Genomic DNA, 16,208 nt, shown 5'->3' with positions numbered 1-16,208 from the left:
CCTTTTAGTGAACTATTCAGTGAATTTACTCACTAGATGTATTCCTTTGTCATGCAAGTTAGTAAATATAGCTTCATAATTTTTTTAAATTATAAAAATAATGTCAGTTGTCAATTGAAAGTATAAACATTTCTCTCTTGGAATTGAATGATTTCTTATGAAAATCCTGATATTTCTGGGTCCAGCCAGGGTTCTTCTATCCCATATGTTACGTGACTTCTGACTTTGGACTTTTCATCCACATTTTTTATTTTTGAGTTATAGGAAAAGTATTCACATATATATGCTTGAGGAGAGTCAGGGAGTGGGGAGTTGAGAAAGGGCAAAAGTTGAAAGAATATACAATCTGAGGACTCTTAAGCATACATATTTTTAAAAATATAAAACCAAAGTAATTATTTTATTTTATGTTTTGTCTCTTGGTAGCAACATTTTATTTCTATCCAAGTAATAAGCTTCTTATTTTGAGTCTCTCTCATTTTATATAAAAAATAAAAGGGCCAATTATTTTCTGTTTGTTTTTATACTCATATTGACATTAAATTTATGAATTAGAGGAAAAAGTATTGCAAATTATAGATAGTATCCAGTGTTTCAAGTCCTAATTCATTTTTAAAAGATATCTTTTTATAAATGGTAATGAAAATAAATATGCAACTAAAAGCAGAATACAGATACTTTTTGGGAAAAAATATTAAAGTTATTTGGGAAAGAGAAAGTTTGAAGCTGCAAATCATTGTAATATGCACATAATTGCCAAACTTTATATTGTAAAATATAATTAAACATGTTCTAGCCATTTGGGTTTTGAAATGCTAGGTGTAATGCTAAGTGAAAGATGTGAAAAATCGATATTATCCTTCTGGCATTTTTATTCAGCTATATAATAGCTTTCTTACTAGGTGTGTAAGAAAGAGAGCTACTGATATTTTTGCCTTGATCTATAGGAAAATGAACATTCTATAAAGGGTAAACCTATTAATTAGAGACCTGCACAACTTTCTTTTTTGCTAGTGTAATCATTAAATTGATTTTTCCAGTCCATCATGTAATTGTTCCAGCGATGGAATCCTGTTTTCCATTCTTGTTCTGCTTCATCAATATTTCCTGTAAAACATGGAATAAATTGAATTAATCTAAATTTTAATCTCTGTTTATGTTTAAAAATAATTTTTATTACAGATGCCATTTTATCCAAGTATGCTGCACAGGAACTCTCTATTCTTCATTATTTGTGAGCTTTTCTCTTTATCTGAAAAGTTTTTAATAAAATTTGTATACAGTATGTGAAAATGCAACTAATACATATGTATAAAATGTATGTAAAATACAAAATGTATAAAACAAAATTCAAAGATAAGTGTATATATTTTTTGTGAAATTATATTACATTACATATATTTGTTTTTGTTTCTAAGAAGATATATAGATACTATTCTATTTTCTTGACTCCTTACTCATTACAAACTTCTCATTTAATGAATCTTATTTACATATATCATTATATAGCAGAGTATTATTTCTAATGAAAATGTTCATATCTCAATATTTTGTTTAGCGATAACTTGACAATTGGCATTCTATATAGATTTTATACTCATCCTATTAAAATCTATCTTAATTCCAAACAATGCATAGTCATCGAAAACAGTTTATTGAAACTACTATAGGAAAGCAGTTTATTAATTGCTTTGCAAATTACAAAGACAACTACTACAATCTCTACTTTTTAGTAGTTTGTAAAGTGTATATGTGTGTCAAGGGAGAAAGGTGTTTATAACAGAAATAATGAGACAATAAACCAAAAATGGTTTATCTACTACAAGAACCTTGAAATTTTGACTCATTTGAAAATGTATTACATTAACGAATAAAGTTTGTGAATAGAAACTCAAATTACAAAATTGCAAGATAATATATTTATGTTTCTAATATAAATAGATATGATAAGTTTGGAAGAAAATTTAAATTAGTTAAATTTATAAGTAATGTGTACCTTGGTAGTTCTTTTACTCTTTAAACTTTTAAGATTATGAGCTATTATCATTGAATTAAAAACAAAATTTTAATTTATTTCTATTGTCCTAAAAATAAGGACTTATAATTTTTTAAATATATACTTTTAGGAATTTTGAAATTAATGATAACTTTGTAAGATAGTAATTTAGAAAAGACAGTTCATACGATCACATATGATATAAATAGAAGAAAAAGCTTCTTCCTTTCATTCAATGGAGCACATTCAGTGATTTATTTCTAGTTTATATAAAAATCAAAATATTGAAAATATTTGTATAGCTATTAAAATATTCTCTGTAATTTAAAATAAGTTTAGGTTTGAAATATTTGTAATGCCTGGACATTAGATAAACATTTGAGAATTTATACAAAAATGTCCTGTTTTTATGTAAAAATGGCTTTTAAATGGTTAATGACTATAGTTTCCTTGTGAGTGATAGAACTTTTCTAAAGAGTCAAAAAACATTATTAGCTGTGGAAGAAAGATATTAAATATCATACCAAATGATCACTCTTATGTTGTTTTTTAATGATAATTAAAACTGTTTAAAATGTTACATGAAATAAGAACTCTAAAGTTCAGAAAGAACAAAATTTTGATATAACCAATAAATGCTTGGTAATTTAGCATTTACACCATGAATTTTAATACTTAGAGAATATGTCCTAGATCTAATTTTCTTTTCTTGTTGATGGAATAATTACAAATCCATTAATTTATACATATGCAATTGTTTTCTTATGTGTCATAATCAAACATCTATATGATTTAGTGTGCAAATATGCTATAAATCTGCCTACATTTTTCATTTAGAAGTACTGATTGAGACAATAAAATATAAAACATTTAATTATTTTCTAACAGAATCCAGAGGAACTGAATACATCATAATAAAACAATAATAAAAAGTTTGATTCCAATGAGATAAATAAAATCCAAAATTAAAAGTTTTCTCTTCCCCATCCTTCTCCTTTTTCTCCAAAACTGGAATGTCATTTAAGTGTCTATAGATTTACCATCTGCAAGATGTAGAAGTATTTGTTTTTCAGTTAACAAAGTACTGCAGTGTGAGATAAAGAAAAGAACATCAGGTATAGGTTTTGAAGTGACATGGATTGAAATTCCAATTTGACCACTACCTATTTTAGTGACAGAAAAATATTCATAATTTTTCGAATTAACTTTTCAAATTAGTTTTCCAACTATAAGTGGGGTTGATAGTCCCTATTTTGCAGTGTTCTTGTAAAGGATAGATGAAATGGTATGTATATTATGAAATCAAGTTCTGTGTACCTATTAGGAGCTCCACTAATGAATTTACTGCCCTTGTCACAACAAATTTATTCCTAACTTTGCTCTGTATTGAATCTATGTAAGGCTAGATCAAAACCAGTAGTTCACAAACATATCGACATTATTTTTCAGGACTTTTGTAATCTTTGTTTTATCCACATTGCAGTCTCATTTGAAAAAAGAAAAAAAGGTCAGTCTTTATTCTCTACAGAAAGAGTTATAATAATAAAGTTATATTTTACTTTGTCAATTAAAAAAGAGTGAGCTATATTTCACTGGAGCTGAGTCCATTTCAAGTCTGAGAAGATAGGAGAGAACACAGGAAGATGAGTTAACTCAAAATTGTTAATGGAAGTCAAGTTGAAAGAAGAGATTAAATTGATTTTGAATTCTGCTGAATATTATAATAAAACCCCCACCATATTTCATGTATTTTAAGAGTTCACTGAAAATCTCTTGTGTCCCTGTTATTACTTGTTTATTTCTATGTTTGTCAACCAACTAAAATTACCAAGGAATGCATAATTTTTATGCGATAGATCATATTTACTAGTTGTAGTGTTACAATTTTGAGGGTGGATTTGTTAGTAGATGGAACTGCTATAAACTCAGGATAGGCTTTGTGAAGATTTCATGTACTTTTAAAGTGAAACAAAAAGATAATTTAATTTAATTATTAAGTTACCCAAAGCCTTTTGTTTTGTTTTGTTTCGCTTTAATGAGAGATAGAAAATTCAAAAATATGAAAATAGCAAAACAGTTTGATTTTTTTTTTTTTCCAAACAGGCTTTCTGCTCTCATTTTTGGTTTCCCGGCTTGCTAACTGATTAGCAAATAGCAGTGAATAATTTTTCAAAGTGACCAATCCAAGTGGTATCCCAGCTCTTAAATTTATATTTGATCCTTTTTAGTTTTGGCAAGTAACAATGTTTCATGATTCATTCAAAGGCCAAAGGAGAAAGTACTATATCTAATATTTGTTTTTATTGAGATGTGAAGGTCAGAGATGTTTTTTCCTTTAAATAAATTTACTCTTCCACTTTTAGTGAAAAATATTGATATCTTATTGACATTGAAAGAGTCATTTCTCTGTTTAATTTTTTTCTTTTACAAATGATTCTGAGATAGTGTACCGTACATTTTTAGTGAAAACTCTAAATTTGAAAACATTCGAAACAAATATTGTACGTTTTATTTCTTGCAGGTGCGTACAATCACAGCATAGGCACGTACTAAAGTAGAGTTGAAAGTTAAGTGCTAGAATTTATGTATTTAAACTAGTCTTAACAACCATTTTATATGAGAATATTTATTGCTCAAATGTAAACTACTACTCAAGTGGTACTTATAAAGCTTATTGGACTTCTATCTTGAGTGAAATCAGTATTATATGTCTCCTTTGAAGAAATACACCCTTTAGTTATTCTTTGAAATTTTCTTTTACTTGTAGAGCTGCATTTTTAAAAAATAATATTTTCATAAAAACTTCTGCCCAGGTCATCTGAATAACCTCAATTTTCAAAACATTAAAAATCAGAATGCTTGAAGTTTTGCAATTTCAAAAATATAAGGCATGGCAAGAAAATGTGCTCTTAACCTTTTTAAACTCCGCTATTATTTATTATTTATAGAACCTAAAAATATGTGATTTTAAATTGGCTTTGTTAAATGTAATTTTTTATTATTAATAAATATATCGTTGTAAAATCATATACATTTACTCTAAAATTTATAAAATATCTTTACTGTAACTTTTTTAGAGGATTTATCTGAAAAGAATAGTGCTAAAATATTAAATTATGTTTTCAAGGCACATGAAACTATCCCAGAGCATGGGATAGTGCTAAAATATTAAATTATGTTTTCAAGGCACATGAAACTATCCCAGAGCATCCACGGCAGATATGATATTTCCATCCAGGGTTGCTCAAACTAGAAAGTTGTTCAGCACTGGAGAAGATGGAACAGTAGCCAGCCTAAAATTTTGGAGTTTGTTTATTATACCTGCTTTATGGCAGTTGAGTATCTATAAATAGAGATTTTGAAGTGTATCTTCGAAAATTATTAATATTCAAATTTTATTTTACCAACAAATAAATTAGAATAGACCATATGTACCTGAACCAGAACAACTTCGTTTGGCTTCAAGTAAATTAGTCATTTACAATCCCCTCAACTCTTATTTTTTATTTTTCCTCAAATTATGACCCTCTCATTTTAAAATGTTTTAAATAACAATTAAGAATGTATAATCTGCGGAATGTTAAATGGAATCTCTTCTGGTCTCTTGGCAGTTTAAACGAGTTACCTCATCATTATTCACACCCGGAGGACACAAGGGCAGTACTGTAGCTCTGCCAAGGAATGCAGAAGCCCATCTCTGGATATATATTATGTCACAGAACATTTGGTAATACACAAAGCACTGGTATATTAGAAAAATTTCCCAAACAGATGGAGTACATAATTATAATTTTGGTGAGTAATGTCTGATAAAAAGGCATATTAAACAATCAAAGACAGCTCTGGATGTTCATATTTGCCTGAAACTAATCTCTTCTCTCTCTAAATAAGAAACTGAAAACATCTACTATATTTTGATCCTAATATATAGTCTGAAAATTACGGTGTTACAGCGAAAAAAATGGTAGAATGTAAAGGAACTGGACTATATGTCTAATAGTTGAAAGTCAATTACATTTATTTGAAAAATTAAGGTAGAGAATAGACCAGAAGAGCCACATGGGTTATAAACAGCTGGACATTTTAAAACCAGACATCGAATTGGATATGTATGTAATTTTTCTCACAAAAGATATGATCACTAAAGTTGATTGTTCAAGTTGATTTTAATAATTTCTTACTAATGAATTTTGAAATAATATAACTCGAATCAATTTTCTTAGTATTTCTTTATATGTCTAGGTAATCACTTCCTGAAGATTTAGTTAACTAAATTACTATTTGTTTATTGTGTTATGTAATACATGTACATATTCTTAGATTAATACCTTCAACTTCGGAATATTTAGAAATATTCGGATTGTGTTTTTAAACATGTAAATTTTAGTTTTTTTCCCCTTTAGAAATCAAGGATTATATTTATCAATAAATTCTTTTTATCTCTTTTTGAGTATAAATTATATTTATGATAATATTTTATTTGTTCTATTTTTGTTGTATAAATTATTGATTTTATATATTTATTTAGTCATTATTCATTAGGTAATTCCATAGATATTGTCTGAATAGCAAGTAGTATCCTATTTTAGTTACACTAATAAGTTTTATACTCTTCTAAGGGAAAATTTCTATTTTGATTTTCTTTATTTAACTACTAAAGTGCTACTTATATAGTAAGCCCTCAAAACATATCCAAACTTGATGTAAGAAAGTTCTTAATATAATGTACCCAATGGAATCAAGTAATTGTAAAGTCACAGATTAATATCGCAACCTTGCTTTGTATGGTCTACCACTCCCCCTTTTACATAATCCGCAACCAATTATTTAACCAAATACTAAAAGAACACACCTGTCATTTCCAAGACTTTAGGAAAAAATAGTGTCCAGAATCGGCATTGTTGAGCCCGTAGCTTAGTGTATATTTTTGGTGACTCTGTATTCAAGGTTAAATATTTTTGTTCAGTGCTTTTAAAGTCAGGCCATCTTGTACTACTATTCTGGGTCCCATTTGGATTTCTAAAAAATTAAAGAAAGACATAATTCTACTGAAATCATTGTTAGATAAAAAAAAAATAATATTATTCTCAACAACCAAAAAGAGCTTTTTAAAAAGTCAGAAAAAAATTGTAAATTTGTTTTGATGATGTCAAACGTAAATGAGTTGAAAGTTTTTAGTACCTTGAAGCAATATGTGAGTTAAAATTATAGAAAGTAAAATTCAAAGAACTTTTTAACATGCATTTCTGCTTAATATACAGGGAGAAAAAATTTTTCTATTTTTATAGTGCTAATGTTTTCTTTTTAAACATGCTCAAAAGAGCAGTGTTAAGTTCTGTTTCCCTTATGCCAGCCCCAGTCTTTTCACAATGAACATTAATACCATCTACTCAATGTCTCTTGCATCTATTTTATTCCATTTGTTCTTATTCTTAGTGCCTTATTCTTATACACTTCCTTATTATGTAATAACCTTGTAACTTTAGGAAGCTGCCCTCAGTCTCACTTTTAAGTTAATCTTACATTCTTATAGATCAGTTCATTGCTTAAAATCCTTTCAATAATTTCCCAGTAGGTTCAGATAAAGCTTAATAAACATGATGCCACCCATACTTCCAAGCTTATTTTCAGATAGTCTCTTCATGAGCCAACAGAAATTAGAGATAGTTCCTTACTCATTTCCTCCTTTACTTCATTTCTTTGACTTTGCCCCAGCAATTATCTCTGCTTGAAATCTCTTTATTCCTTAACATCATGTGCCTAAGTCAATTTAGAACCTTCATACTCTCTCTTTATGCTGATATTTCTTATATCTTTCATTGTAATTTTTCAATCAATAACATATGACTATATTTTTAGAAATGTATGGTTTTGGGTTCATTTACACCATCATAGCACTCAATAATATATTATTACCTAGGTCATAAAAACAGAAACTTGAAGAGTGAACATTTTGAAAGTGGCTGTAAGTAGTCACTAAAGATTCTATAGATTTTACTTTAATATATTTTTAAGCTATAATTATGAGTCAGATATTGCTCTAGACTCTAGAAATACAAATAAATATGGAAACATGGCTTCCTCAGGAAATTTACAAATAAGAATATCCATGAAAACAAAAAAACAACAATATATGGCAGCCTAAAACAAGCATAAACAAAGAAACACAAACCATCAGAAGAGGGAGCAATCATTACTTGTCTGAAAGGAAATTACCTGAAGAAATGAGATTCTAGCTGAATTAAGAAGAGGAAACAAGGAAATGAACCAGAAAGAAAAGTTGGGAAAGCTAAAGAGAAGAAACAGAATTAACATAGACACAAATAATAAGTGTTCATCTTAGACTAAAACAATGAAAAATGAGTTTTCTTGGATTCTAGGATAGAGGAGATCCTATAAGTGTTATAGCTTTAGGATATTAATGTTATCACATTAAGATCTGACAGCTAGAAAAAAATGATTTAGATTTTAACTTGTAGGCATTTACTATTCTTGAGGAATTTTTGACTAAATTGGCTTACTATGAATATAATATTTTAGAATTATTGACCTGGGGGTGGTATCTAGAATAATCAAGAAACCTATAAAATCATAACAGGTATTTTTATCATAAACAGAAGACTAAAGTGATAAAGATTAGTAAATCATGCCTTTCTCTAAGATGCATTCTGCCTTAAGCAAAATCATACAAGAAAAATTCTAGTTGAACTTTCCTAAAAGCTCAGCACACAGAATTCTCCATCATTCAATATCTTCTGTAGATTTTTAATAGACAGAAAGTTGGGAGTAATGTTAGCAGATTATATATATATATATACACATATATATATATATGTGTATATATATATATATGTGTATATATATATATATGTGTATATATATATATATGTGTATATATATATATATGTGTATATATATATATATGTGTATATATATATATATAATATATATTCCAAAAGCCTTTGAACCCAATAGATTTTGGAAAGAGAAGCAAGCATTCATACAGCATGATTATCTAGAGATATATTTGCCATCAAGAACTTGTATCAAACAAACACTATAAATTCATATTTTACCACAGAAGCAGACATATTCAACCATGAATTCAGGAGCTTTAGTGATAAAGAGCTACTCGATGGACTAGTTGATTTTATGTAGGAATTGGATGATTTAATAAGAATTATTAATAACCAGAGCTATTCAAGCTAAACCCATATCATAATAGGATTGAAACGTCCTGCTTTAGGGTATTATTTGAGAGAAGTCATGAAGAAAATTTCTCCAAATCACAGATGGCACACTTGTCTAGGTGAATTATGGAGTCTTTTTCCTTTTCTTTAAAGCTTTAGAAACTAACAAGTACAGCTGCTGGAGGCTGGATATTAAACCAAGAAAACCATTGGTCTGATTCGGTACAGCAATTCTTATGTTCCTAAATTGCCCACTTTCCTTCTAATTCCACTCTAATTAACTTATGGCACCATTTTAACTGCTCATTCATTTCAGTCTTCTGCAAATGGTGACTTAAACAGAGCTGACTTGTACTTGAGTTCAAGAGTGAAGCACTAATGGCACTGCCAGTGTTCATTTAACAAACTTTGTCCGATGAAATAACTCATGACATTCCAAGTTACAATTCAGAGATAATAAAATTCCTTTGCCTATGGATGCAGATACAGTTTTCAAAAAGTGATTGCAAGAGTTACTGAAGTGATAAAGCATTTTACTCTACAATTTGAAGAAGTCTCCAAAGACTTTAAATTATCGAGAGATATAATCCTCTTCTAATCTGTGTCAATTAAAACTTTGTGAAATATAACATTTTTCCAGATACACAATTTTGGAACACTGTATAATTTAATCTCAAAATTATAAGATACATTTAGAAATCTTGACTTTGCTATTTTTCAAAAATATTTCTTTTCCTGTCACAAAATAAAGACTTCAAAGTGATAATACCTAAAATCCATGAAATATAGTAAGTTCTGTTTTATTTTTATTATCAGATTCTTTGTCTACTTTGTGGTATACAAAAGTGATCTCAAGATCTTCCACTATTCTTGTTCTTCTGTAGGTTTGAAAGTTTTACGACATAGCTTCTTTAACCAAAAAAGGTAAATTACTTTTCTAACATTTGTGTTTCAGAAAACTGCTCGCCATTGATGTTTGAGCCCAGATTTTATAAACAGATGTTTTAAATAACATTAATTGACTCAAGTTGCCTGATATGAAGAAGTAGTATGCATTCAGCTTCATGCATCAAGCTTCCTTGGGGTATAAAACCCAATATTGCCTACCAAGCTTAACACTGAAATCATGATTCTTTTTGACTAAAAATTCAAAGATAGTGATGACTAAGTAAGCTATACGATGATTTTAAAGTAAATATATTGTTTGCTTTACAACTTGGTAAAATGAAGCCACTACTGATAGTCGTAAACTGAAAAGCCACCTGAAATATTCCATTGTCATAAAGGGTTAAAAGGGTAACAGCTTATATTGGATAATTTTTTTAAAATACAAATATTCATGGATTCATATTTCATGTCATTTCACATTTGAATTGCATTTCAGCTTAAAGAATAGAGAGACTATAAGAAAAACTGAATTTAGAGAAAAAAATCATTCATTTTTTCATTCATTCAACAAATATTAATGAATGCATACTATGTCAGACTTAAATAACAGAAGATTCAAGAAAGACAAAATAAGCAGAAATTTCTGCCTCTTACAGTTTTCATTATTTGAGGAAGATAGACAGTAAAAGAGACAAATAAGAAAAAGATATCTTAGAGTAATAACTGCTAGAGATAATAAAATGGAGAGTAGGGATAGAAAATGACCAGTAAGTATATGTGGAGAGGAGCAGTGGTGAAGAGTGTGTAATAATGCATTTAATTGGCTTTTGTCCACAGTTTTGTGAGGTAACATCTAAATCTTGGAAATTTCTCATCATAACTGATTGTTTAAGCTAACAAGGTGACTTATGATGGGCACCTGATGGCTTTTATTAATGACACGATTCAGAGTGAGGCTTCTCATGCTGCTAATCTTAGGGAAGGAACTGACCATGTGATTAGAGGGTTGAGACTTTGAGCCACATGATGTCAACCTGACTTCCAGGAAGGGGAGATGGCTGAAGATTGAGTTCAACCACATGGCTAATAATTCAATTACTCATGCCTATATAACAAGTAAAACTCTGGACCTCAAGCTCTGGTGAGTTTCCTGGGTTGACAATATTCTATGTGCACATTACCACAAATAAGGACATTGAGGTACTGCATCTCTGAGGATACAGAAGCTTTGTCTTTGGAACCCTGCCAGTACCAGATCCTATTCTATGTATCTCTTCTTTGACTGGATGTAATGTATATTTTTTGTTATATTAAAACTTTAGTTGTAACTATAGCACTTTCCTGAGTTCTGCTAGTTATTAAGGTGAATTATCAAATCTGAGGAGTCCACAGGAACTCCAAATATTTAGCTCTAGTCTGAAGTGAGGGTGGCCTTGGGGTCCCTGAATTTACAACGTGTCAGAAATCTTGGGCTGACTTGGAAATCTGAAGGACTGCGACCTTAATCTTGGCTTTGGCTAACTCTGGGTAGGAAAACTGCAATAGTTGAGAGAAAAGGGAGTTTTAAGTGAAGACTTGAAAGAGGAGAGGAGTCATGCAGGTTTTTGGAGGAAGAGCCTTACAACAAGAGGAATAGAAAGCAAAGGCCATGAGACAGATGGGTGCCTGGAGTTTTCCAGGAAAAGCAAGTAGGAGAGTATGGCTAGAGTATAGCCAGCCAGGGAGGAAGTAGTCTGAGGTGAGGTTAAAGAGGTGACAGGAGGGCCACATTTATTTCGTGACCTGCAGATCTTTGTAAGCTTTTTATATCTACTCTCAGTGAGAGAAGTAATTGGAAGGTTTGCACAAAGAAAGGACAAAATCTCATGTATTCTTTCCTTTGTTCCTCTCTCTCCCTCTTTCTCTCTCTCTTTCTTTCTTTTTTTCACTTATATTTCTTAAAAGATCATCTAGCCACAGTTCTAGGAATAGAGTGCAGAGAATTCAAGACCAGAAGCAGGGAGAACAGTTAGAAGACTACTAGGATAATTGAGGTAGAGATAATGGTTGCTTGAACCAGGGACATAGTAGTAGAAACTGAGAGAAGTAGTCAGATCTTGAATATATTTTGAAGATAAAGCCCTTGCAGTTAATTGGCCAATAGATTAGATATGGAGAGAAAGAGCAGTCTAGGGTAATGCCAAGGATTCCGGCTTGAGAAATTGGAAGGAAGAGTTGAGTTGCCATTACAGAGAACGGAAATTCTTCAAGAGCATGTTTGGAGGAAAAGATCAAGAATTCAGTTCTTCACATGTTAAATTTGAGCTTCAAATAGAGATGGTAAATGAGAAATTGGAATTTAGTGGTTAATCTTTATTTTACTGAAGGAATCTAAACATTTCCACCACATAGCAAATCATATTTCCATGGCAATCATTTCCCTAATTAAAAAAAAAAAATCAGTATTCAGAGCTAAATAATGTGAGATTATGCTACAAATAAGTTTTTTACTGTGCTGTAAGATATTTTGTGACAGTTTTAACATGTGCCTTACCTGTAAACTCTTTTTTATCACGATAGTTTAACATTTAAATAAAACCGATCACATAGCATATAACCTGCGCCTAAAGGATCCACATTTAAAAAGTGAAATTTAGGACTCTTAAAAAAAATTAGGGACTGACTGAGCAAAATCGAGCAAAAAAATAAAAAATAAAAAGGATACACTGAGTTAGTATCACTATTAGTAGTGGTAGCAATAAATGCAAAATTTCACAAGTTGCTTCAATTATTTTGACATATTTATATGAAGGCTAGACAAAGTGATTTTCAAATAGTAAACAAATATACTCTTCAAATTTAAGTGTAAAATGATGAACATGAATACATGACATAATCTTGTTTATAAAAATACATGGAGACAGGTGAAATGGTGATACTAATAAATAGCAAAGAATAAATAAAATCATGTTTTTTCTAAGATCATAGTCTTTGCTTCATTTTGCATACAGAAGACTCCTTAGGATATATATAGGCATTAAAGAGTAGTTTTTGATTCCTTCTAGAAGAATTTTCTTTGACTGCAATATATTTATAAATTTGACCAAGTTCCATTACTGATATGTTTCATTAATTGTCCTAAAATCTGTAATTTTTAAAACTGACCTAAAGAAAGCTTTCTTAAATTTAATTAATTCATTAATTATAATATTTATTCTTAATTGTATAACCAACCAAAATGAGTTTAATACTTACTTAATTCTATTAAAGCAACTTAGTATTAATTCATGAATGCATTTCCAGTATTTCAATCACACTGGCTCTATTTTAACCTACAAAGCTAATTCTGGGTTGATTGATTAGTTTATAAAATTTATACTAAACTTTATGATTTCCTACATACTTTCAAGATGAATCTTTAAAAATGAATGGAATAATTTAAATAATTTTATTTGCAAATATACACACAAACTCACAAATATGCCCATTTTTGTGTATCTGACTCATATATTGCATATATACACATATGTGTATATTATATATATGTGTGTATACATATATATATTCTGTGACTTGAATATTAAAGATACTAGAAATAATTTAACAAATATCATTTGCATAAAAATTTAATTTATATCATAACATACTATTGCAACTCACTGTAAGGTTGCTAAGTTATATAAATACTGACTATATTTTGAACTTCATAGCCAATCACGTCTTATTTATTTTTGCAACTATCATAAGCCTGAGCAGAAAGTATATGCTCAGTAAATGCTTGTTGAAATGAGGACTAAATGAACAGGCTTTAGAACTTTGGATATGTTTTGTATTAATTCAGTATCATTTGTCAAATATTAATTTTCACAGTATTAAAAGAGAGAAATTCACTTTATTACAATGAGTTAAGATAAAAAAAAATGTAAGTATTACTCTTTTAAGATTGAAAACTTGAAAACTCACATTGCCTCTTCAAGTGCCTAAAGAAATAATACGTATTTGACTTCGAAGTCCTACATCAGCTAATAAGGAGTAACGATATGGGTGTTTCTCTTAAGTCTGTTCACAAATTGAAACTCAACTCTTTCCAAGGCTCATTTATGTCTATCACTATATTTTGTTAAGAAGGTTTTTTGACTATACTGTTTTCCCTCTGGATGTAATAAGGGCAAATATATTAGTTACTTAAACAATGTGGAGTGTATAATAATGTAGTTGCGCATAGAGAATTTTTATAAGTGGATTATTTACCATTTAGATTATATTTAATGCAAATATCTAAATATAGTTCACTTTCGTTACTTACTTTCTCCCATCTCCTGACATTTCCATTGCAAACTATAGAAATAATTATTGAAGAACAATTTCCTAGATTCATTATTTGTTAAGTTTCCTCCTTATTTCAACAAGTTTGTTTTCAACAGGAAAGAATCTGGGTACTCGAGGGGCAGAATTATATTATTATACCGGGAAAGTTTGCAATAATTTAGAAATTCTCCAACAATGACTTCTAGGATCTAAATTCATTATGTAAGTAGAGTCCATGGTAAAATTGGTTATTACATTTTTACTATTTCATTATTCCTAACTAGTGGATTGGGATACATTCTCAACTTCACAGAGATATAGAAATACAGATCTTTACAAGAGATAAAAGAGGAGAAGAGGGGAGAGTAGGAAAGGTGGAGGGTGAATAGGGGAGGGGAGAAAAAAGAGGAATTCCAAAGGAAAGATATAAACTGTATGATCTCATTGCCAAATTTGCTCAAAAGACAAAACACATCAGTGGGCTAAACCTTCTAGGGAGGGGAGGTGGGAAAGAAAGGTTTATTTTTATTCAACATTAATACAAAGGAACAAATGACATTTTAGTTAAATAAATGTCAGTAGAAAGATGAGATATATTTAGCTGCACAGCATCTTCTAACATTAAGAATAATTAGCAACTGTAGTAACTAGATGTCTGCAGAATACAGGATGAGGTTTCAGTACTAGTAATAAGCAAAGGCCAGCTATGTTATAATATAGCTAGACGTATGAAAGTGGATACCTGGTAGGTAAGAAAGAAACATCCAGTCTAAAGGATGATTTGAAAAAGTAAAGTTGAATGCAACATATAAGGTGAGACTTCTTAAGTGCTCCCTGCGGTTAGGAACTTGTTTCATGTTTTTTGTTTGTTTGTTTGTTTGTTTTAATTTTTATTACAAGCATCTAACAAAGAACCTGGCACAGGTTGTCAATTAATGCTGTTAAACTCAATTATATTTAAGGGGGGTAGGGATGGGGAGAGGAGTAAAAAAAGTCTTAGACACAGTTTTCTCCTTTTAATCCACATTTATATCTTCCAACACATTTTCGCCTTTGCTGAGATGTGGTATTTTTTGTCTAAATTTATGACTAGGAATCAGATGCCCATTTGAAAGCACATTTTCTGTTTCATAAGAATATTTAAGTCTTAATTAGTATTCAAAAGAGGTTTTTGTACTTAACCCACTCTTCTAAATACTTCACTAAAGTAGTTGGATAGGGTCATGCAAACAAATTGATTCCCAGTACATAATTCTCATTTAGCAATTAAGTTGGATTGTATATCTCTGGTTGTTCCTCAGTTAAAAGGGCAAAAAGTAGCCAGACAAAAAATTTCAAAGATCTTTACTATACTGTTAGTATGATGGATGAACCAAGCCCTCATGGTCTGGAAGATTAGTCTTTCTTCGTTTCTCTGAATTATTGGTCTGAAAGATTTGCTTAATCAGCTGGAAAGTTAAAGAGAAATACTAGGCAATGTTTAGCTTCCTACAATTCTCCAAAAAATAAACTGGCTGAATACTAGATTGACTTAGATAAAAGCATAAAAATCTTTCTTCTCTCCCTCCATCCCTTCCTTTCTTTCTTTCCTTGTCTTTTCTTTTTCATTAGTTTAGCAAGTGCATTAAGATATCTGGTCTAATTTCTAAATGTGAAAATGCATTATATTTGTACCAATTTTTGTTTTCTAGTGATAGTAGAGCAACTGCTGTCATTTAGATACAATCACATGAATCCCAGAGCGATGATAGCACAAAGGTCTATAGAAAGTTCAAATGCTCTTCTACATAATGACACTAGAACACTTATGTTAACAAGGGGGCACACCATATTAATTACGGATAGGG

General features: G+C 29.9%; 1 protein-coding gene across 1 annotated transcript in view; it reads right to left on the bottom strand.

Moving 5' to 3' along the window:
• Window positions 1-231: 231 nt before the first annotated feature.
• Window positions 232-16,208, bottom strand: part of BCHE (butyrylcholinesterase) — a 49,214-nt gene continuing 33,237 nt past the window's right edge. Inside the window, exons 3-4 of the mRNA XM_006908174.3 lie at window positions 6,849-7,015; window positions 232-1,107 (exon numbers count right to left, since the gene is read on the bottom strand). Of these exons, the coding sequence (XP_006908236.1) occupies window positions 983-1,107; window positions 6,849-7,015 (292 nt within the window). The 3' untranslated portion in view covers window positions 232-982. The remainder of the gene's footprint in view (window positions 1,108-6,848; window positions 7,016-16,208) is intronic.

The sequence above is a fragment of the Pteropus alecto genome, unplaced genomic scaffold (genome assembly GCF_000325575.1).
Source record: "Pteropus alecto unplaced genomic scaffold, ASM32557v1 scaffold81, whole genome shotgun sequence".
Classification (NCBI taxonomy): Eukaryota; Metazoa; Chordata; class Mammalia; order Chiroptera; family Pteropodidae; genus Pteropus; species Pteropus alecto.
This window is presented reverse-complemented; position numbering and strand designations above follow the sequence as displayed.